The sequence below is a fragment of the Octopus sinensis genome, linkage group LG7 (assembly GCF_006345805.1).
Source record: "Octopus sinensis linkage group LG7, ASM634580v1, whole genome shotgun sequence".
Taxonomy (NCBI): Eukaryota; Metazoa; Mollusca; class Cephalopoda; order Octopoda; family Octopodidae; genus Octopus; species Octopus sinensis.
In genome coordinates, this window is record NC_043003.1 from 79,287,140 (window position 1) to 79,312,776 (window position 25,637).

At 38.0% G+C, this 25,637-nt stretch overlaps 1 protein-coding gene across 2 annotated transcripts in view; it reads right to left on the reverse strand.

Annotated features, from left to right (window-relative positions):
* Positions 1-383: 383 nt before the first annotated feature.
* The window catches only part of LOC115214323, a 49,182-nt gene continuing 23,928 nt past the window's right edge, over positions 384-25,637 (reverse strand). The window contains exons 5-7 of one of the 2 annotated variants that reach the window (XM_029783503.2): positions 10,067-10,153; positions 3,262-3,419; positions 384-799 (exon numbers count right to left, since the gene is read on the reverse strand). In XM_029783503.2, coding sequence (XP_029639363.1) covers positions 710-799; positions 3,262-3,419; positions 10,067-10,153 — 335 coding nt within the window. In that variant the 3' untranslated portion in view covers positions 384-709. The remainder of the gene's footprint in view (positions 800-3,261; positions 3,420-10,066; positions 10,154-25,637) is intronic. The other variant, XM_029783504.2, reaches the window with a different exon arrangement.

The following is a 25,637-nucleotide window of genomic DNA, read 5'->3' on the forward strand; positions in this document are numbered from 1 at the left end:
TATATATATGTGTGTGTGTGTGTTGTGTGTGTGTGTGTGTGTGTGTGTGGTGTGTGTGTGTGTGTGTATGTATCAATCATCATTTAATCGCTGTTTTCCACTACATATACATATTCATATATAATCAATATTTTTATAAATCAAGCAAGCACCTGTAGTAACACAGTGAAACTTACAAAAATTTATATATATATATATATACAAATGTATAGATATGTGTATGTGTCGATATAGATATGTATAGGTGTGTAAGTGCATGCGTGTGTGTGTGTGTGTGTGTGAGTATTCTGTCAAAGCTGATCAGTCACTCCATCAGAACAGAGAATGAATCAACAGCTTCAAATAAAAAATACAAACTCTACTAAAATTGAGTATTTTTTTTCCTCCTGAGCCCAATGTGTGTGTGTGTGCATGTGTGCATGTGCTTGCGTGTGTACACTCACATCACACACATATGAACAAAACAGTAAAGATGAAAACGAAAGTTTCAGTGATTCATAAACACTCTAGAGACAGTGTCATCATCATCGTCGTCATCATCATCATCATCATCATCGGTCAATAATGACATCACAGATAAAAGACTGCTAAAAGAATAAATGCACGGATTACTGAAAGGAAAAATAAAAGAATAAAAGAGGGAAAGGAAAGGAAAGAGAAAGCTGATAGAGAAATAAGGTTTGACTACAATTAAAAAAAGTCTTGAATTCTAAGCATAGGCATTCTTCAAGAGGCGTCTGTCTTCCTCCACATGACCAGCTCGATGTCTCAGATGAAAGTCATATACATAGCCAGTAACCTAGTAATAAAAGAGAGAGAGAGAATATATATACACATTGCCAAAAAATATATGTGAGTGAGTGAGAGTGAGTGTGATTCAAACAATATATATGTTATCCAAATGTTATAATTTACTCTTCCCCAAACCCACACAACGGTGTTACTGCCGCGAAACCACGGTTTTCTACACTATAATCCAGTGAAGTGAGCCCAGGATTAACCCATCGGATAAATTAGACTGGGACTGCTTACCTCAAGTAGGCTTAGGTACTCCTTTACAACTGAATGCGGTTAGCCATAACCTGGATTATGACTGAATGGCCTAACAGGATCCACCTGGATATTTTATCCCTATCTATTCACTACACACATACCCCTATATAATTAATATAAACTGCTAGCTGCAATATAATACCTATTTCTTTACTACCCACAAGGGGCTAAACACAGAGGACAAACAAGGACAGACAAATGGATTAAGTCGATTATATCGACCCCAGTGCGTAACTGGTACTTATTTAATCGACCCTGAAAGGATGAAAGGCAAAGTCGACGTCGGCGGAATTTGAACTCAGAATGTAGCGGCAGACAAAATACCACTAAGCATTTCGCCCGGCGTGCTAACAATTCTGCCAGCTCGCCGTCTTCTATATAATTCTCTATAATAGCTGCAATATAATACCATAAAGGTAAAATTGAATTGTCACTAAGTGTAACTAAGGATGCCGAAGCACCAACATTGCTAGAAATAAGAATGAAAAAACTCAACGTTGTAAGAATAACACAATATACACACATAATTGTATGCATAGTCATACTTAGTGACAAATTTTTCCTTTATGGCATTACATTGCGCTTGGCTGTTTATATTATGTGGTCAGATGGAATTAGCCAAACCATCGACCGTTTGAGCAGTCACAGTGTGATTTGTGAGAGGAGGTGCATGAGTCGTGTAGACTTGGTCAACCATCAGAGAACTCACAGGAATCATCATCATCATCATCATCATCGTTTAACGTCCGCTTTCCATGCTAGCATGGGTTGGACGGTTCGACCGGGGATCTGGGAAGCCAGAAGGCTGTGCCAGGCCCAGTCTGATCTGGCAGTGTTTCTATAGCTGGATGCCCTTCCTAACGCCAACCACTCCGTGAGTGTAGTGGGTGCTTTTTACATGCCACCTGCACAGGTGCCAGACGAGACTGACAAATGGCCACGATCGAATGGTGCTTTTTACGTGCCACCGGCACAGGTGCCAGACGAGGCTGGCAATGGCCACAATCGGATGGTGCATTTTACGTGCCACTGGCACGGAGGCCAGTCGGGGCGGCACTGGCAACGGTCATGTTCGGATGGTTCTCTTTATGGTAAATAGTGATATGGCTATTGTTCACAACAGAAAATGTGCAACATGTGGAAAGGTGTCTCTCTCAGTTGGAGGATAGAAAAAGAAATGTCAAAAGAGTTCATTCTGTGGCACCTGTTTCTTCTGCCAGCCAGTACAGCTGTGCATTATGCAATAGAATGTGCAAATCTTTCACCAGGATCAAGAGCCATACAAAGGCCTCACATTGCATCGACAATGACTCATTTCGGTGATTATTTCTAGCAATGGCTTTGCTCATATATGAGAAAGTAGCTGATATATATGTGTGTGAGTGCGTGTGTTTGTTTGTCTACACCCACTGAACATTGCTCAATCTCAGGCAGTGATGTTATTATTTTCCTGTGAATGGGTCATCTACTGGCTTTGAACATTCAAAGAAGTGTGGAATTAGACACACCTTAATTGAAAAACAGGTAAGGTTAGTGACAGAAGGGGCATCTGGCTGTAAGACAATACCTCTGGAAATATACACATTTAAGTCATACTAGAAAGGGAAATGGAGGTAAAAACAAACAAATATTTATAATTGTTTATGCAGCTCTCAGACAATCAGATATGCTTAAATATACCTCAAAATGGCAAAAAAAAAAAAAAAAGAGCAGTTAAGTTGTTCAATGAAGGAAAGTTTTACTTTACATGGATAGAAGTAAGTGTTGAGGACAAAGAAGTGTATCTGGTAGCAGAAACACCTACCCCAATAAGTCTTATCTGACTGGTGCTATCATAAAAAAAATTGGACATTAAAACATTTGAGTTTACAAAGTATAATTCATACCAACACCTTTTGTACATTTGCAAAGGCATTGGCTGACCTGGTGCTATAAAAGAAAACACTTACCCAAGGTGCTGTAATGTAGGACTGAACTCATGGTTCAGAAGCAAGCTGCTTAATCACACAGTCACATCAGTGACTGTACGTACGTGTACATGCTCACACTAACGAGTGTTCAATTTCCCTGCTTATTTTCCTCTTACGAAATATTTTCTATGGTACTATGTCACCAATACTTATCTATGAAGATTGTGCAAGGATAAAGATACATGGTTACGTGTGTTGAATTGAGAGGAGTATCAGTAATAACAACATAGATTCTTACCCTGTGCCTGTGCCGGAACAGTGTGAGTACTCCAAGGACTGCCAGTGTAGCCAAAGCTATCCAACTGTAAAACATTACCATACTTAATGGTTCGAAAGATTCATTCTTTTTGTTGAAAAAACGGTGAGGATTCTTCTCCCAGAAATTATTGCCGGCCACTATGAAAGAAAGAGAAACAAAATTGTAAATAATTATTACGACATCCTTTCTCTTACCAGATTTCCCTCTCCTCTCCCCGAGTCGTTAACCCATTTGTAATCAAGAGATCCCACCCAGGTTGTCTTCAATGCCAGCTGATATTCTTGCCTAAGGAATGAAGGTGATAAACTAAGTAATGATTCAAGTGGAAGTTTTTGAATCATTTAATCTAAAAGGGCTAACTTAAAGAACGGACATGTTTTGGATTTATTATATCTCCTCAGTGAAGTATATTGGACAAGAAGAAAAAACAATCAGTGTGTGTGTGTGTGTGTGTGAAGTGATTATTGTTAGGAAAAGTATCCATAGAAACCATAGTGGAGTAGAATGCTGCTCTTAGGCCTTGCAGAACCTGTTAAACCATGCAACGTATGCTGACATGGAAGATGGACACTGAAATATAATGGTGATGATGACACATACACACACTGCTCTCTCTCTCTCTCTCTCTCTCTCACACACACATTACAAATGTGTGTGTGTGTGTGTGTGTGTATATATATATGATATAAGCACAAAATCAAATACACATACACAAAGTGTGTGTTGTTAGTTCATATTTGAATACACACACACACACACACAGACAATGGATTTTTTACATTTACCATCCACCAAAGTCACTTTTACAAGGTATTAGTTGGTCCAGGGCTGTGGTAGAAGGCACTTGCCCAAAATGCTGTGCAAGGAGGTGGACCTAGAACAATGTAGCTGCAAAGCAAACTTGTTGACCATGTAACCATGCCCAAGCCTGGTCGAGAGAGTCACAGCTGGAATACTTTTGATCATAAAGTCTGTCCAATCAGAGCTGTCCTAGGGCTAAACAAGATGAGGTTATTATATGTTATTGTTTAACCCAAGATTAACACTGATTGAACAGAGTCAGAGACAATCAGTGTCTAATCTTTTTTTTATCCCATACTGTGCACCCAGAACAACAATATCCAAAGGTGTCCTTCTTTTCTAAGATAATAGGGTAGATACTCACTGGATATTTGTCTGCAATTTCTAGACTGTTGAATGACTATATACAACAGGCATGGGCAATCTTTTTTTAAGAAACAGGTCAAATGACTATGACACATGGCTCATCATCAGGTATCACCATCATAAAAAATTTTTTTAAATTCAAGGTAACTTTTCATTGACATGCCGTTCAGAAAGTCTTGAAGGTTGCAGTTTGCCCATGATTGATGCAAAAGCTCCCTCATTGGATCACCACTTATAGACTGTTATTATAATAAATCATGACACTTCAATAGACAAACATTAGACTTTTATCTAATTGTATCTCAAACACCAGCTTGAACAATCATCCAGTTAACACAAATACAAGGCCTTTGGTTGCGCATTTGTAGAATTTTCCATTCTGTTATAAGCATTTGAGCCAAGTTTCCAATTTGGGAATGATTTTCTCCCAGTAGTCTTGGAGAACCTGAAAAGGTTCATAAACATTGCCCTTCCTCCTGACAAAGCAAAATAAATAAGTAAATTTTAAAAAGTTATGTTATTCTCTACCTTTCCCTTGTCCTCCAAATTCTTAAATATTTTGCAAATTAATTGAAACATGTAAATTAAGAATTTATTCTTGGTTAGTGTTAAAGACAATTAGAGAGGATTAGAGAAACAACAGCATGGAAACAGTTTAGATGAACTCTTTAGCATTTAAACTGGCTGGCTATATCTGATGTAAGAATTCTACCTATTTTGTATTTAAACCAACCTCTCATACCCACCCTGTAATGACATTCTAAAAAAATAAACAGTTACATCATCAAAATCTCACGAGCTGAGATAATGCATGATTAATTCCAAACAATGTGAATAAATAAGAATTACATTTGACAGAGTAACCTGAATGCTAAATGGGTAAAGACGAAGATGAGTTAGAAAGTTGAAAGGCAATGGGAGTTATAGATAAATAGAAACAAGAAAGAATTTGTAAGACAGATCCGATAAGTCATTGACACAGACAGACAGACAGACAAACATATAGGGTATCAAGCTGATAAACAATAATAGACAACAAACAGACACATAAGCAAGAAAAAAACATATATGCTATACAACAGGTGGCATCATCAGGAAAGATATCCATGCTGGTTAACATTGCTTCAATGACTGGGAACAATATAGTATAGCTGTTAGCATCAATAATTATAATATAGCAGTTAATGTTAATATAAATAAACTCAGCTATTAGCAGTTAGCTAATGGAATTTTATTTTCTATTTGTTTATCTTATGAAGAATTGAGGTATTTTAGTAGAAAATATTTTTTTGCTTAGGTTAGTATAATTTGAAATATCACCCCATTAACATGATTTATAAAATCACAAAGGATAATACCACACAGTTAATATATTTTATATCATGCAATTTAGTATAATCTAATTATTTTGGAATATCATCTAGGCTCTTGAGTTTGGTGAAGCAATTGACAACAATTTGCAAATCCAACATTAGGGAACTTTGATTATTTGCCAATCATGAACACACACATGTGAAATAGACTTATACCCATCAGGAAATGGGATAAGCAACTGTTTGTGAATACTAAGTCTGTTCCTCCTGTGAAGTGTACCACTCAATATAGACTAGTAGTCAGTTACTGCAGGATTAAGAGTTAATCAGATTTACAGACTTAGAATGATCTGGAGAAGGAATGTACAAGATGATATCAAAATGTTCCTGGACTAGTTCTGTAGCGTACCAACAAATGGCAGCACACGGTTGTGTGTGCACAGTGAGAAATAGCAGTGATCTTCATGAGGCAGTGTGCCAAGTGACATTGTTGTGTTTACTTAAATTTGTGTTATTGTGATTACATGTATACTGAAGGCTGCAATTTTGTCATGGACAGGAACAAAGAGCCAATATGAAATTTTGCATTAGACTTGGGAAGCCTGCTACAGAGACATTGAGCATACTTGGGCAAGCTTATGGCGATGAGGCAATGGGTCATACACAATGTTTCTAGTGGCACAGGTGATTCAAAAGTAGAAGAAAATCCCTAGAAGGCGTTGAACTATCAGGAAGCCCTGCCACAAACATCACTCCCAAAAAATGGTATTGTGCATCAAGAATTTGTACCCCCCCCCCTTCCCGGACCAGACCATCAATCAAAAGTTCTACTGTGACATTTTGAAGTGATTGAGGGAAGATATTTGGTGAAAGCAACCATATCTGTGGAGTGTGAAGAATTGGATTCTTCACTGAGCTCTCTTCACTCATGCGTTTCTTGCTAAAAACAACATGGTATTGCTTCTGCACCCAACCTATTCACCTGTGGACTTCCATCTCTTCCCCTAGATGAAAATGCAACTCAAAGGTCGCTGTTTTAACACCATTATCGAGATCCAGAGTGAATGGCAGAAGGTCCTCAACTGACTTACGGTAAACGACTTTCAGGCTGGGTTAAAAAAGTGGTAGGAATGCTGGGACTGGTGAAGTGCTGCGCAAGTTGACTATTTCGAAGAAAATGATGTTAAAACTTAAGTAAATAAGCTATTTTTTTCATTAAACATAACTAGTCCAGGAACCTTTTGATACCATCTTATATGTAAGCTGAAAGATTTCTCTGCAGATGTAGACTGAAAGAAGTACTAGGTGACAAATACATCCAAAAGGAGGAGGAGGAGTCAGACTTATAGAGAACAGTTCACATTTTTTACAGGATAAAATGCAAGTTACAGACAAGATCTGAAGATGAAACAAAGTTAACATGATGGTAGGATGATTGACACAGTAGCTAGAGTCATAGAGGCTAAGAGTTAGCTCAGGAAAGACTTTGGAAGATGGTAAGAAAAGAGAAGTTAGATGTCAGGTATAAGTAGCATGAAGAAAAGCTGAAAGTAAGAAGTCTGGCAATGTTCATTGACAGAGAATCAGTGAAATGAAGCATTCTGGGCTGCAAAGTATTGTGTCAGTGCAAATTAAACTATTGTTGAGGAAAAGTGGGTACAGAATGATAGCAGCACACACATGAACATGCTATTACAAGAAGTTGTGTATCCAGCCACAGAAACCAAACCAAAACAGACCGGAGCATGGTAAAGCTCTCCAGCTCCAGTCAAACCATCTAATCCATGCCAGCATGGAAAATGGATGTATGATGATGATGACAAGAGAATACATGGGAGGGAAGGGCTACTTGAAATAAAGAAATTAGTGGGAATAGCTACTGAAATTGACAACTGAAATGGTCAAAAGCCTGATTAAGGGTAAGAGTGCAGGGGAGGCAGCTGGACCATGAGGGACAGTTGCTGAAATGATGAAAATATCTACAAAATTAGAGTATGCATAATTGAATATGTATTCAATCAGGTGGTATAGGAAGGTGTCATACTCAATGACTGGCATAACAGTATCATTAACTGCAACAAGAAAAAACAAAAGGTTGTTGAGAGAAGCATCTATAGAGGCATCAAGTGGATGAACCAGGTTATGAGAGTAATAGAAAGTGCTAGAGCAGAATTGATTAGGAAGAGAATTGAATTAGATGAAATCCTCTCTGGGATCGTGTCAGAATGAGGTACTACAGATGATCTCTTCCGAGTGGGGTAACTACAACAGAACAAGCTACTTAGCATTTATTCATTTAGAGGAGGCTTTAACAGGGTACCAAGCTCTAGAATCTGGTAGTTGCTAACAAAACTAAATGTAGTTAAAAGATTTGTAAGAGTCACAGGTGAGAGTTAGCAATGAGTTCACTGAGGAATTTAATCTGCAGGTAGGTGTCCAACAGGGTATGGTTCTCAGCCCCTCTCTGTGTAAGATCTCTAGGCTATAATAGAGGATCTTAAATTTGATCATACATGGGACATCCTATATTCTCATGATCAGGTTCTCAAAGCTGATTCTGTCAAAGGTACCAGGTATGGAGATGATGATGATGATGATGATGACAATGATGATAGTAATTAGTATAATTTTAAATACCACCCAGTTAGTAGAATTTAAAACATCACAAACGCTGGTTAATTTTGGCAAGTTTTGTTTTGTTGTTGTTTAACTGAATTACTAAATGTCCTGATAGTCTAGATAATTCATAGTTTCATCTAAAGAAAAGGAAATTACAAAGGTAAAATCATTGAGTGGGCAAGGTAAAAGATTGTAAGCCTGTGTACCATAGGTTCAAATCCACAACAAGCATTTAGTTACTTTCTAGAGAGGAAACTTAATTTCACATTCTGATCTATGTAGATAGGTAATAAGTATGCTTATTTTTTCTTGGAAAGTTACTTAAAAATAACATGGGTGTGGGGTTAAGAAGTTTGCTTTACAAACTCATGGTTCAGGGTTCAATCTCACTACACAACACCATGGCTAAATGTCATCTACCATAACCCTTGAGTTGGCCTTGTGGGTGGAACTAGATAGACAGAAACTATGAAGGGGTCCACTGCCTGCATATGGGCATGTGTACATGTCTTTCAGTCATGCACATCGCTAAAAGTAGACATGAGCAAGTAAACTGAAGCAAATAGTGATTTCAAATATAAATACCTTGTGGTATTTGTTCTGCCTGAATTGCAAAGGCAGTACTTTGTCCCTATTTTTGTCAATATTTTGGTGCATTGGTAATCAGCACATTGAAAATCAGTAACCAACAGAACAATTGTTTACAAAAAGCATCATATAGCATCTTGACCATGGGAGAGATAATCTTGCTTTGTTTTATTACAAATAAACCAGAGTAGAGCACATTGGTCCCAAGATCATCGTGATTTGTTGAAAAATTAAATTAAATTGGGAGAGAGAGAGATTCCCATTTAAAATATTATCTGATTGTCTAAGCTGACAGGTGAAACTCAAAATCCCATTTAATTTGAACTTTACAATAAATTTGACTCTACTTTTCAGTACTGAGTCAGTCACCCAATCAATAAATGTTCTGTTCTTATTCTTAAAATAACTTTAACATTTAAAGCAGTGATTCTCAACTGGGGTCCATATGACCCCTAAGGGGCTGTATAAGATTTTTGGAGGTCCACGCAATGAAATAGTAAATTGTGGATGGGGATCCACAATAGTATTTTAAGAGCCCCTGAAAAGATTTTGCTTCAGATATATGGATTGGTAGGTATTGCAAGAAACAGCAAGGCTTCTTTCTCAAATGTTTTACATAGTCCACACAATGTAGGATTTTTGAAAGAAGTTTCTATAAAACTAGTTTTTTAAACATAAAATGGCTATGGGGATCCACCATAGGGGTCCATAGATATAAAGAAAATGGTTGAGAACCCCTGAACTAAACCTTTAAAGTTAGTTCCCTCGTATGTCTGCATTCCAATGTCTGAAGCAAGTAAGAGTTATGTTACTTGTAAATATATATTATCTAAGACATCGAATGGCTATGGGGGTCCACCAGAATAAAATAGTAATCAAAGGGGTTATGGATAAAAAATGGTTGAGAACCCCTGATTTAAAATATCAACTATGATCAGGACTGTGACAGGGTTTTAAAAAAAAATAAACAAAAAATAAATAAATGGAAACAAACCTCAACAGCCTATAGTTATATGCATGTATATGTGTGTGTGTATGTGGGGTCACTATGTGTATGTGTGTGTATGTAGATGTGTATGTCTTGTGTTGTTACTTACTCTTGGCCCCAGCCAGTGCTCCTAATGAAATATCAAAGTGGTGTGCACTCATCAGCATTTGTTTTCCTGCATGTTTTTCAGTCAGACCTGCACAACATAAAGAAGTGACACAATACACAAAGGGCTCATTATCCTTCCTAAATGTTCTAATTCTTAACACATGGTGGGAAGGGGGGGTTGGTTTGGCAATTTACATAGAGACAAACCCACATAAACGAACGTTAGCTACTCGTCAAAACACCCACAGCAGACAAGAGCAATGGAAACACAGATCATGACAACAACAACAACAAAAGTACAAACAAGCACAAATATTACAGTAGTAAGTACAGCTTTGGTTATGTGGTTAAGAGGATTCTTACCCAAACACAATTTTAAGTTCAATTCTACTTTGTGGTATTTCAGGCAAGTGTCTCTTATAGCCTCAAGTTGACCAAAAAATTGTAAGACAGTAACTGAGTGGAAACCCAACAGATGGCTTATGTGAGGGTTGGACAGAAAGTAATTCAAAAGTGGGCAAAATTTTTCTTTTTTTTAACTGATACAAGTTGTTTGAATTGCCCATGTTTATAGAGTAATTCTAAGTCTATACAAAGGTAATACTCAACACAGTCTTCATTACAAATAATGCATTTGTGCCTTTGTTGAATCTAACTCCTGCATCCTCAGCATTTAACATCCATTTTCTATGCTGGCATGGGTTGAACAGTTTGACTGAAAACTGGTAAATTGGAGAGCTGCACTAGGCTCCAATCTGATTTGGCATGGTTTCAACGGCAGGATGTCCTTCCTATTGCCAACCAGTCCAAGAGTGTAGTGGGTGCTTTTTACATGTCACTGGCACAGATGCCAGTTATGCAACATTAGCATCAGCAACGACTACAATTTCATTTGGCTTGACAGGTCTTCCCAAGCACAGAATATCACCAATGGTTTCGGTCATTTGTCACTGCCACATGAAGCCCAGCGTTCAAATGATGCTTTTTACATGCCAGTTGTGCGACACTGACATTAGCCACAACTAAGATTTCACTTGTGGCTGGCCAATACCAGGAGTACACTGTTGTAGCCAATTCTTCATAGCCATTTTCAATTTATCTGTGTCATCAATTATCTTCAAAGACTGTCCTTCATTGGACCAAACAGGTGAAAGTCAGAGGTTGCCAGATCCAGGTAGTCTGATGTACAGCAGATGGGACCCACTTAAGTAGCTTAATTTGTTGATTGTCTGCCAATGGATTTGTGTAGTAGTGCATTGCTTTAGTGAATGAGGATTGTTTTCAGATTCTTGTTTGGTCTCTTCCTCCTGATGGATTCTCAAAGCTTTTTGGAGTGTCTCAAAGTACCGCTCACTGTTCACAATGCACCCACATTCAAGAAAACCAAGGAGTATGATGCTTTTGTGATCCCAAAAGAACAGCAACTATGATTTTCTGTGCCAATCAATGGCACTTGAACTTCTTGGGTCTCAGAAAAGAACCTTCATTTTTGGATAAGATAGGTGCAGGAGTGGCTGTGTGGTAAGTAGCTTGCATACCAGCCAAATGGTTCCAGGTTCAGTCCCACTGCATGGCACTTTGGGCAAGTGTCTATTACTATAGCCTTGGGCCAACCAAAGCCTTGTGAGTGGATTTGGTAGATGAAAACTCAAAGAAGCCCGTCGTATATATGTATATATATGTGTGTGCATGTGTATGTTAGTGTGTCTATGTTTGTCCCCCTAGCATTGCTTGACAACCGATGCTGGTGTGTTTACGTCGCCGTCACTTAGTGGTTCAGCAAAAGCACCCGATAGAATAAGTACTGGGCTTACAAAGAATAAGTCCTGCGGTTGATTTGCTCAACTAAAGGTGGTACTCCAGCATGGCCAGTCAGATGACTGAAACAAATAAAAGAAATTATATGCTTGGATTTTGTCTCTTGTCACCTGATTTTTAAAAACAAGTCTACATTGGTACCAAATGCTTCTGGCAGATCAGAGTAGAGTTCTAACCTTCTCTACTCCAAGTTGAGTGTCAACTACTAAGGTACCACTTAGAATATACTTTCTGGTTCCCATAGTGTTCCACCATCTTCTGTAAAGCATTGTTACTATATTCCAGCTGTGCACCTGGCTCACAAATTGCGAATTAACTGTCTTCGTAAATCAACCCCTCCACTCATTGGCAAGTCATATCAGTAGTCACAGCTTAGAGTCTTCCATTGCATGGTTTCCCATTCTTTAAACTTCTTTATCAGTTTGTACACATAGCTCTAGTCAATGGTGTCATCTCTGTAAATGACCGGCAGCCTTCTGTAAATGTCAGACAGCCTGCAAGCCTCCTTAATGAGGAACTCAGCACATTGCTCCTGCGATGTCACTATGGAGAAAGAGCTACTCTACCAACATGCGCAATTTGAATGATCCATGTCAGTTAATAAAAAAAGTTATGCCCACTTTAGCAATCATCATCATCATCATTTAACGTCCGTTTTCTCATGCTGGCATGGAATGGACAGTTTGACCAGAGCTGGCATGCAGGGGAGCTGCACCAGGTTCCAGTTTGATTTAGCTTGGTTTCTATGGCTGGGCACTCTTCCTAACACCAACCACTTTACAGAGTGGGCTAGGTACATTTTATGTGGCACCAGCACAGGTGTTTTTATGTGACGCCAGCACAGGTGCTATTATGTGGAGCTGACATGGAAGCTTTGGACATATCTTTTGTAGTATTGCATATTGCTTAAAGATGCAACATCTCTGTGAGCTATACCCTCTTCCACAGGTTCCACTAATTCAGGGTGTTTGACCATTTTGCACAAGGTAGTCATTCTCCATATGCATCACATGCTCATACTAACACAGCCTTCTTTCTTGCACACTACACCCAATTTCTCTTTTATTCAGTTTTCTCTGAGCTCATTTTTACTGACATTCATGCATTCAAGTCTTTGCAAGTCTTCGGCATCCAAAGTCTGTGTCTTCCAACCCAATAGTATCAAAATTCTAGCACAAGCATTACAGAACCTGTCCATCATTCAAGGAGAAAAATACCTTTTTGCTAGCAGCTGTCACAGCTCCCTGAACCTTCTCCAAGCTGTTCTTACCCTGGCTACTTTCAGAGCAACCACATCCCCTACTAATTATGTCTCCAAGGTAACAAAGGCTACCAACAACTTCTAATGAGCTATCGAGGCATTTAAAAGAATCTATTTCCAGTGTGCTCACAGTATGTATTGCTCCACTGTATCTATCACATATGAATCTTAATTTCTCTGATAGTCAGCCTGTGATTCCACTACACCTCTCATGTGTCCATAGCTTACATTGGACACAGCATTTGGAGTTCATACCTACACCTCTTCCTCGTACCAAGAACAGCCATTTGCCCGAAGCTATCAAAGTCCTGTCTTATTTTCCAGCTTATTAACATCATAATTTGTGCTAAATCTACTGAGACCTTTCAATTTTAAATTTACTTTCCACGATTGGAGTTGTGTGTGTGTGTGTGTGTATAAGAAGAGAGGTAACAGTGACTATATATATATATATATATATAATAATATCAGGGACTTATATTATATTTAACTTTTTTATACTTTTTGGTTAGTATAAAAAAAAAATTATAGTTTATAAATTTAATAATTAAAAAATTTTTAAATTAAAAAAAATAATTTGTAAATATAAACTTAAAAATTTGAAATTTCAATAATTTAAATTGTAAATTTTATATTTTATATATATATATTGTATATTATATTACATTTTTTTAATATATTTTGGTTTATGTCTATCACTGTTTGAGTTGCCTAATAGTAGTTTTATCTCTAATTTAATTTATATATATACATACACAAGAAGAGAGTTATGCTAAATTGCTTTTATCATAAATGACATGGAAACATTAATTAATACACACACACACACAGACACATTTAGAAGGTGGCCAAGTATTAAATCCTAAGAGCCTGCTTCACAAAAACAAACACGAATGTCAAATCATTTATTCATGAATTAAGGTGGTTAAGCTTTATAAAATAATCATGCTTATACAATAACAAAAGTCGACACACCCTCCAGCAGTTCAGTTTGTTATATATTTTTGCTATTTATATAAAATAAATACATACATATATGTTATTTATAAAACATATACATTATAACAAACATGTTATTATTGTTGTTTTATTTTATTTTATTTTATTTTAAGTCTGCTCACAATTGGCACACCTACAATTAAAGGCATTTCAGCTATGACCATCCAGTCTTATTACTGCAACATTAAATGAGATTTGGCTGCTATTTCCAGTAGATTGATCAACCGTATGGAGAGGTTCTTTGGGTTGTTTTTCTACACAATCAACTGCTTACTGAACATGCAGGTGTCAGTTTATCTTTTTTTCTTTTACTATTTAATCAAGAATAAAAATATGGCACCAAATTACCATTTTTCTTCAAAGCCTTACAAGATAGGGGTGTGGGGGTGGAAAGGAAGGAGGATAGTTATGTTCAAAACGGAGACCACACAGGTATGGTTGCATGGTAAGAGGTTTGTTTCCCAGCCATGTGGTTCCAGGTTCAGTCATACTGCATGGCACTATGAGCAAGTGTCTTCTGCTATAGCCTTGGGCCAACCAAATCAATACCTTGCGAGTGGATTTGATAAACGGGAACTGGAAGAAACCCATCATGTGTCTGTGTGTGTGTCTCCTTGTCTTGACACTGTGTCATAATTGTAAATGATTCTCACTGTCAATCATGCAGAGTCATTCATTTAACGTTTTTAGCAAGAACATGTTTGGCTAGAGGGCAGATATTATCTTACTTGGAAGCAGATAAGGGTTGGTGACAGGGAGGGCATCCAGCTATAGAAAATGTGCCTCAGTAAACTTCTGTCCAATCCATGCAAGCATGGTAAAGTGGATATTGAAATGATGATGATGATGATAATGTAGCTGAATGCTTAAAAGAGTTGGGTGCACCAAAGGCAACCAAGTACCAGGTGGTGCCACTGTTAAACTGGGAGATAGATTATGTCTACCACCCAAGAATTAAGAACACAAACAAATGGAACAAATACCACAAGGTATATCACCTAATGAGCAAACAACTCCAGTCATCCACTGCTTCGGATTGTTAATTTATTTTGTTGACCCTGAAGGGACAAAAAGTCAAAGATGATTGTGGCATGATCTGAACTCAAAGTGCAGCGAACTGGAGCAAATATGCAAATTAATGTCTTATGTTGTTACCCTACCAATTTGCTGCCTTTGATTCCATATTCTTCAAATTTGCCACGCCTCCATGAATCATCTTTTACTTGTTTCAGTCATTAGACTGTGGCCATTATGGGGCACCACCCAGAAGAATTTTTAGTTGAATGAACTGACCCTAATATTTAATTTTTTGGCTAAGCATGGTACTTATTCTATTGGTGTCTTTTGCTGAACTGCTAAGTTATGTGGGACATAAACACACCAATACCAGTTGTCAAGCAGTGATGGGGGATAAACACAGACACATACATAGACATATACATATATACAATGGTCTTCTTTTAGTTTCCTTTTACCAAATCCACTCACAAAGCTTTGGTTGGCCTGAGGCTAAAGTAGAAGACATTGCTCAAGGTGCTACACAGTGGGACTGAACCCAGAATGGTAAATGATGAAAATTGCTGATCTAAGTAGGAATCACTTGATTTACTACAATGAACAGGCAAATTTCATTCAAATTATACTCTACCATCTTAATCCTTTTGTTACCATATTTCTGTTGTAATACGGAGCTTATTACACATGAATTTATTAAAATAATTTTGTCGTTATGAAGATGGTGCTTGGAACAAAAATTAGTGTGAAATTTTGATGGAAGGTTCATAACAGGGAGATTGTATCTTAGAACCAGGGACATTTTCAGGTGGGTTGACATCAAAAGGGTTAAACAAGGAATGACACGGTGTATAATGTAGTTCAAGAAACAGTAAAAGATAGGATGGCCATGGTTGCAATACTTTTGATTGTGAAGCTGATTGGTTCAGGATTACACCAGAGATTAATGACAATTCTCATAATTCTCCCTCACCATACACACATAGCATCAATCATGCGAAATATGTCACAGCGTCAACATCCCATAGCTTGTCAAAAATATACGGGCTTTCTTTTTGTCTTTTACTCATTTGAAAGGGCTGTACTTATGACCCTTTTCATGGCTTCTAAGATTGGTGGAAGAGGGAGAGAGGAAGGAGGGAATCCTTGAAACAGAGACCTAGCCTGGATGCAAGCATTTAAGAGTGAACACTACTAAAAGGCGACCAAGGACCAGGTAGTGGTGTTAAACCTACCTCCAAGCAGGACACTGGTAGAGTTTGAACTATGAACACATACTGGAATAAATATCACAAGGCATTCCACCTGGTGCTCCAACAATTCCACCAGTCAACCTGTCTAGAATGGTACTACTACTATTTATGATCCCCCAGAAGTATGCAAGAAAGCTGACCTTAGCTAAATTGAGGTAATGCTTCAATGTTATTACTTTTAAACAGACTTTTACTTTCAATTGGTAGAAGCATGACTGTGTAATTAAGAAATTCAATTTGCGACTATATGGTTTTGACTTTAGTTCCACTGTGCCCTTGGGAAAATGTTGTGGTTGAAACCCTGTACAAAACTTTTGTGTGTGTGTATTTTGTATTGTGTGTATGTGTGTCTATACATGTTTGTGTATATACATATGTATGTATATGTGTGTATACATGTCTGTGTATATATATATGTGTGCGTGTGTGTGTATGAATGTTTCCAAATTGCATCTGTGTGTAAACCACTGACTTACAGAAAGTGCATTCTGTTATCATTTCTCTATCAACAAACAGACTGGTAGCCCTGTGCTTTTGAAAACAAACGGAATGAACAGCCTAGTTAAAAGAGACAGTCAGGGTTAGCCCACAGGAAGGGCAGCCAACTATAAAGCAACACCCATGAAATGAATGAAGAATCCTGTCTGGTTATAAAGGGTGAGGCATAATTTGCCAACAGTAAACCGGTATCTTTCACTGAACTGGTTACAGCACCCCTAGATCTGGAGCACTTTAACCATCCAAGAAGAATTCAATGCAGACAATAGCTCAGAATGTGGTAACAGAGGTACTCAGAAGTAATGACTTGGATGTGGCTGGCTCCTAGGTAGCGGAAGAAGTTAAGGTCTGAAATACCAGCATAAGGGATGGGGAGGCTCCTCTAAAGACTTTCGGCTGTTCAGCTCTCTTGCTACTAAATCTGGAGTTGAAAATGCAAGTCAATGAATGGCAGAATTGGTAGAGCATCAAATGAAACAACACTTGGGATCTAGTTACATCCCTTTAAGTCTTAAATTCAAATTCTATTGAGGTTGGCTTTGTCTTTGATTTTAGTGAGTCTGATAAAAAGTTTTTGGAGGCAATGACAAGTGACCGAGACCTTTGGCAATTTTTTGTGCTTGAGAAGACACATCAAGCTAAGTGAAATTGTAGTCATGGCCTGTACTGGTGACACATAAGAGACACACAGTACACTCTGAGGAGTGGTTGGTGTTAGGAAAGGCATCCAGCCATAGAAACCAAGCCAAAACAGACTGTAGTTTGGTACAGCTCTCCAGCTTACCAGCCCCAGTCAAAATGCCTTACTCATGCCAGAATGGAAAACAGATGCTAACCGATGAATGATGATGGCTGAAGAGACCCACCAAGTTCAGAAAGTTAACTGTTATTAAACTATGGACAGGATTTCTGCAAGCCCATTATTTTGGTGTGCTTTTCTTCCTTTTTTTTTCATACACACACCTGACAAGAAACAAATTGTACAGATATTTCATAGTAGAGTGGTTAGCAGTGTGTAAACAAGATCAACCACAATGTCCACCCAATGATATATAATATACAACAGATATAAAACAGTAATATGCATGCCCATTTTATATATAGAATGTGCTTGGGCTAAATTTGATGGGCTTTTTGAGGAACAGCTTTATGTACCAGTGAACAGTCAAAGGCATTGGAGAGCATAAAGATTAAAGTTGTAGTTGATAAAAAAAAGTTAGCTAACATGGAGGATTGGAAGCCATCTGAATACTGGAAAAGTGTTACCTGTATCATGATAATTTGTGTTGGGTATCTAAATGCCACATCATAAATACTGTTCAAAGCTCTGTGAGTAATGTAAAAGCTGTAAGACATGACATGGACATCATGAAAAAAAGTTTCCGCAAACTATGATGGTCTTTGGGTGTTTTCAGTAAGGGTGAAATCATGCCGCTCCACATCCTCAAACAGAGCCTTAGGCTCGATCTAGATGACTATGTTAAGCTAGTGGGGACTGTGGTCAACCACTGGTTGGAAAGGGTTGCTAATGAAGGCTATACATGTGGCAGCAGAATCTGGCTCCTTGCTATACCTTTACAAAGAGTTATAAGTCATTATCAGAGACTTTCTACAGCTCTACCAGCCCCAATTTCTGACCTCTTAAGTTGCCTGATTGTAATCCCAAAGATTACTATGTGTGGGGTGCAGTTAAGAAAGACACTCTTTCTTAACTGCAACACCAAGATAACAGTATCGAGTAAGGTGGTGAGCTGGCAAAAGCATCAGCATGCTAGCCAAAAAAGCTTACTGGCATTTCATCCAACTTTGCACTCTGAGTTCAAATTCTGCCGAGGTTGACTATACCTTCCATCCTTTCAGGGTTGATAAACAAGTACAAATGTAATTGACTCACCAGCATCCCCACGAAATTGCTGGCCTTGTGCCAAAATTTGAAACCAATTTAACAGTATCAAGTATACCATCTCTCTCCTCTAACAAACAATATATGAGCTGTACATCTATGTTGACAATGACTGTCCACAGGTATAGTCATATTAATGGAGGAGTGCTCTCTCCTCCATAGGACTCTGCCTTAAGCCACTGTGATCTGTGAGGATTAACATGCAATCTACTCAAATTGTATTTAACTCCAGCCTGATGTCCTGCACAACTAGCCAGCTATGAAAATATAGTATTCAAGTGAACTAATTTTTTTCTCCAATCTTTGGACATGCCCGACTACTGGAAGTTTTTGCTCTATCAATATCTATTCCATGCTAGGTAGCTTGGTTTTCAGCTTGTCTTTCCAAGTAACCGTTATGATCTATATCGTGTAGCTAGGCATAAACACATGCAGTCTTATTACTTATTTGCAGTATAATGTCCAGGTCTTTAATCTACACAGCAGGGTGAGGGTAAAATACTATTGCTGGTCATGTGTTGCTACCATTTCATATTTGGGGCCATTCATAGCATCCTTGTGTAGCAGTCATCTGATGTCAAGTCAATCAACTACAATTCTCTATCATACATTGCTGCAGCTGTGCCATGCAAATCCATAGTGATACTGCAAGACAATGGCAGAGCAGTGGGCAAAATACTTTTTGGCATCTCTTTTATCTTTTACTTGTTTCAGTCACTAGACTATGCCCATGCTGGAGCACCATCTAGAACATTTAGGTGAATGAATTGACCCCAGAATTTTCTTTTTTTTTTTGAGCCTGGTTCTTATTCTATCAGTCACTTTTTGCTGAACCACTTGGTTACGGCGATGTAAAAACACCAACACCTGTTGTCAAATAGTAGTGGGGGTCAAACAGAGACACAAAGACACACACACATACAGGCTTCTTTCAGTTTCCATTCATGAAATCCATTCACAAGGCTTTGGTTGGCCCAAGGCTATAGTATTCAGTGCCATTGCAAGCCCAGGTGCCACACAATGACACTGAACCTTGAACCATATGGTTAAGAAGCAAAGCCACACCTGTGCCCATTATGAATTCTTTAGATTCTTTTTATGTGCTAAGTCAAGAAGGAACAGGGCTCAGGACCTCTGGAGGCCTTCTGAGACCAAAGAGCTTGATGCCTTAAATTTTCTGTTTAAACTATTGCAGACGAACAACTGCAGAGAAGACAGCAGGGAGAATAATACAAAAGGCTAATGTTCTAGGAAAGGAAGACTGAGAATAGTGGTTATTATGAAGCTGATGGAAGGCTTGAATGCAATAAGAGTAATGACAGTTGGGGAGACAAATAGACTGCAAATGTCCCAGTGGAGGTGTCAGGTTCTCAGGAGGTCCTGCCACTAAAAGACTTGTCAGAATACTGTAATTCCTTTTTTAACTAATCATCATCATTTAACGTCTGCTTTCCATGCTGACATGGGTTGGGTGGCTTGACATGAACAGTCAAGGCCGGGGCCACATGGTCTGTTTTGGTTTGGTTTCTATGGCTGGATGATCTTCTTAATGCCAACAACTTTACAGAGTATACTGAGTGCTTTTTATGTGGCACCAGCACCTGTGCTTTTTATGTCGTACCAGCACCTGTGCTTTTTATGTGGTACCAGCAGCAATGCATTTTACATAGCACCAGCAACAATGCTTTTTTACCTGGTACCAGCACCTGTGGTTTTTATGTGGTGCCAGCAACAATGCTTTTTATCTGGTACCAGCACCTGTGGTTTTTATGTGGTACCAGCAAGAATGCTTTTTATGTGGTACCAGCACCTGTGCTTTTTACATGGTACCAGCAACAATGCTTTTTACATGATACCAGCTCCCGTGCTTTTTATGTGACACCGGTACCTGTGCCTTTTACGTGGCACCAGTGCCTGTGCTTTTTACATGGCACCAGCACCAGCACTTTTTACGTGGTACCAGCAACAATGCTTTTTATATGGTACCAGTAACAATGATTTTTACATAGCACCATCACCAGCACTTTTTATAGGTGATACCAACAGCAATGCTTCTTACATAGAACCAGCATCAGTGCTTTTCACAGGGCTCTATCTGCAGTGATTTTTACATGGCACCGGCACTTCTGCTTTTTATGTGGCACCAGCACCTCTGCTTTTTACATGGCACCAGCACCAGTGCTTTTATGTAGCACCTTGGTTTTAGGATCTCAATCCATAAAAATAATTTTTAAAAACTTTAATTTTTCCTCTGGTTAGGATACTTCTATATCACAGGTGACACTACTAGATTTTAACCCTTTAGCATTAAAATTACTCCGTCGAATGTAGTTCTTATTCATTCATATTAATCAGGCATTATCTTGTCGATGTGAGGTTTTGATAGAATGACATTGTAGGAATAGATATGAGAAGCTAGATCTGGCCAGGTTGAACATTAAACAGGTAGAATATTTGAGCCTGGTAAGGCCAGCTTAAATGCTAAAGAGTTAAGCCAGCTGACATCTAGGTGAACTGAGGTGAGTGTAAAGTAACATAAAATATTCTTCACAGAAACATCAAAATACTAAGTGGATTTGAACTCAAATCCATGAGCATGTGGTGTGAAATAGTTCAGAGAATGATGGATTTATTCTTTTTACCTTTTTTTTTTTTATCAGTTAGAGCAATAACATGGCACACAACACAAAAGTTAAAGTAGTCTGTCCATAAAAATACAACATATTTTCAGGACTTCTAATCTAATTAGAAATTCAACAGTTAAGTCTATAATTAACAGTTGATATGGATGTACATGAAGTGAGACGAATATTAACAACAACAACAACATCAACAACAAATGAAGGTGTCTAGCCTAATTCAAAAGCACAAACAAAATAGAGCACAATACAACACAGCAAGTACATCAAAGAAAATCAGGCAAAAAAAAAAAAAAAAAATCAAATATTGCTGTCTGGTACAATTCTGTAGCATATGAACATGAATTTTTTAAAACACACTTTTCAGATGTTTAGGTAGGGCTTGAAAACAAAAATGAATATTCTAAATTCAAAAATAGAAAACTGACAAAAAACAAAACAAAACAAAACAAAAAAGGAAAATATATTAATGTATTTTTCAATTTAGTTTTTTTTTTTTTTTAAATTGTTTTTTTCTTTATGGCCAAAACAGTGGAGAAAAGACAGCACTTTAACATCACCACATGGTGGTGTTAGTCTAAGCAATAGATTACACCTACTACTCAAAAACAGAAACAGTTCCTTTAACAGGCTTCCACACAGCTTCAGTCTATCAAATTTCACTCATATGTTTAGTTTAATATGAGGTTATGGTTGAAGACATATGTCCATGATGTCATATAGTGAAAATGAACCTGAAACCAAACAGCTAGTCCTGCACCTAATTACTTCCTTCAGATAAAAGCTGTACCAAAAAGTAATGCAAAAATGAGCATAAATATTTTATTAACCGCCACATGTTGTTCCAATTGCACATGTTGGTAGTGTAGCTCAAGAACTATAGTAACTCTTCTTATTTTACATTGAATAGTAGAAGCAAAACATGTCATTGAGTTCTTGACAAAGGTAGGGTGCAAGCTGTCAAACAGCCACAGATGACTAAAGGTTGTTTATGGAGATAATGCTACTGACAAGAACAATGGGCATGAATGGATGAGGAAGTTTAATCCTTTAGCATTCAGATTTCTTTGTCAAATGCAATGCTTATTTATTTATGTTGCTTTGAATTGACCGTGCATTATTTTGTAGTGTTGAGATTTCAATTATGGAATTGTTTACTTTTAGAATAGCATTGTAATGTAGGCGTGAGAGACTGTATTTGACCAGTTTGAACATAAAACAAACAGAATATTTTGGCTGGATATGGCCGGTTTAAATGCTAAAGTGTCAAAGAAGGGAAAACTGGCATTGAAGAAAAACCACACAGTGGGAGAACTGCAACCATTGATGCAAATCACCAGTGAGTAGACAAAATGATTTCTGCAGACACAAATGTCACAAAATGAAGCTTGCTGCACAATCAAAATGCATTATAAAAGATGGTGCAAAATTCTGGGTGACGAAGAGTTCGTGCAAATTTAGTAGTTGATACCTTGGCACTTGATATTCAGTTTAAAGGAGAGAAAAGTGGATGTCTGCTTTGATTTGCTGGGAGCATTTGAAGTTAATAAAGACAGGTGTTTTTTTTTCCTGATATAGTAATGGGGGATGAAATGTGATTGTATCTTTATGAGCTGGAAATGAAGGCTCAATCCTTGGAATGGCACTGCACCCCTTACCTAGGTATAAGACACCAGCGGTTAGCACAGCAAGTCATGGTGAGGACAACATTCTCCTTGATTTTTCTGGAACATGATGGACTTCAGTGTGTGATATGTAGAGGTACTCAAAAAAATTTGAGAAGTCATAAAGAGGAATAAACTAATCTGAAAATGATCCATATCTTTGGCAACAAATCAGGAAATTGGTAGATGGGGCTGGCTGATTGTCATTTAACTATTATGGGGCTCAGATCAGGTGCTCTCTGATTTGGTCCAATGACATAGTATTAAGGGACAACAATTTGATGATGCAGATGGAATTGAAGTGGCTGTGAAGAAGTAGGCACAACAGTGCACACCTGAGCTTTTTCAAAGAAGATGCAATGATAAAGGTGTCAAGTAGCACCTTCATCCAAAGTTAGAGATACTCTACAAACATGTGCAATTTGAATGACCCAAGTTAATCAAAAAGTTATGTCCACTTTTGTATTAGTTTTAGTAGAAGTCTCGTAATTCACAGAAAAAAATAATTTACTGAAATTAGATACAAGAATATATAACTATCTTCATCAATATTTTACATTCACATTTCCATGTTGGCATAGGCTGGATGTATCGTCATAGACTGAGTTAGTTCCTATTTAGAACAACTGACCTCTTACATGGATCAAAAGACCACACATCCATACATTACATTTCTGGCATGCTTTCTACAGCTGGATGCCCTATCACCACTTTACTTAGTGTACTAAGCACTTAAGAGGTTGTTGTATCCTCAAATAAGTCTAAAGAATTCTTTCTACCCTACATTATCTCTGATCAATTGTTCACCAGCATCATAAGGGTTGTCTTGTCCACTGCAGATAGAATACTGATGAAAGGGAACCAGTGTGAGGGACTGATAAAAGAGAGGGAGTAATGAAAGAGAACAAGTCTGACCACACTTTACAAGAAGTACTTCAAATAGAATTCCTACCTTTATATGTATATTTTTATCTTTCAAGTTGAAAATGTCAAGCGAGAGGTTAATACAGAAAAGAATAAAGGAAGAGAGTGACAGGCAGCTACACAATAATTATTGGTAAGAAGGTTGGATAATAGCTATATGAGTGACATAATGTGGAGAGAGTGATAGGAATGAGACAAGGTGATAAAAGAGTTCTGGAAGTGAAAGTGTGGTGGGAGAATACGAGGGAGCAATGAATGTCAACAATGAGAGAGAGAGAGAGAACGAATGAAAGATCTACAGCTAACAAAAAGAAGACTGAATACAGCTAGAGTCGATACAATATTAAACCTTGTTACAGTGGTGGTGTAATGTGGGAGAGATAGTGTGATAGAGGGAGGACATTAATAAGAGAAGAGAGTACCAAAGAGTAGGAGAGCAGTATATAAAGACTTTAATATCAATATAAGGACCAGGAGAGACCTAAATGTAGACATCATTCCCAATCTCCATTAAAAGACCATTATCTTTGCACAAGTTGAGCAAGTTCTCTCCAACAGAGTGTTTGAACACAAGTTGCAATCAATTGTTAACTCCATTTGTGATGTTCAAACTTTCAAGAGTGGTTTTAAGCATTTGGCCTTTGTTTTCCCTATCCTCCCTCCTTCCCTCACTGGTTCCATCCACTTTGGTTATGACGCACATTTTTACACAACTGACATCTTCCATATGCATCACATGTCTTCTCACTTGTCCTTTAAATCCAATTTCTTTTAAACTCTTCCCTCAACTCGTTTCTGTTTTGTCAATCAAGCAGACAAATATAATACATCCAGCAGAGCATGTTCATCTAATTTCTTTCAGACCAGCATAAATCCTACACAACAAAGGCCCATATCACTCAACCATTTAGTATCACATTTGTACACAAGCTTTTCTCCTCCCCATTCTGGCAACTATGTTTTCAGAATGCCCAATTCAACTACTAATTAGGTTACCTGGGTAACATAAAGCATTATCAATTACTTCATAGAAGTGCAAAGGAGGAGCTTCTGTGTAGTCGAAGTAATTTCTCTCACATGTTTTCTTATTGATAATTATTCCTGTACATTTGTCACATACAAAGTCTACTTAGCATGACAACCTGCTTGTCATCCTACTACACCTCCTGTACATACACAGCTTATGGTAGGTACACCATATGGAATCCCTACCTATATATATGTTGGTAGGGGTTGGATGGCTTGACAGGGCCTGACATGCCAGAGGACAGTGCCAAGCTCTACACACACATGTATATATTATGTGCATAAGTGCTCTCTCTCACTCTTATCGGTGGCACGTAAAAAGCACCATCCGAATGTGGCTGATGCCAGCGTCACCTTGACTGGCACCAATCCGATTGTGGCCGTTGCCAGCTTCGCCTGGCACGTAAAAAGCACCCACTACACTCTCGGAGTGGTTGGCTTTAGGAAGGGCATTCAGCTGTAGAAACACTGCCAGATCAGACTGGAGCCTGGTGCAGCCTTCAGGCTTCCCAGATCCCCGGTCGAACCGTCCAACCCATGCTAGCATGGAGAACGGACGTTAAATGATGATGA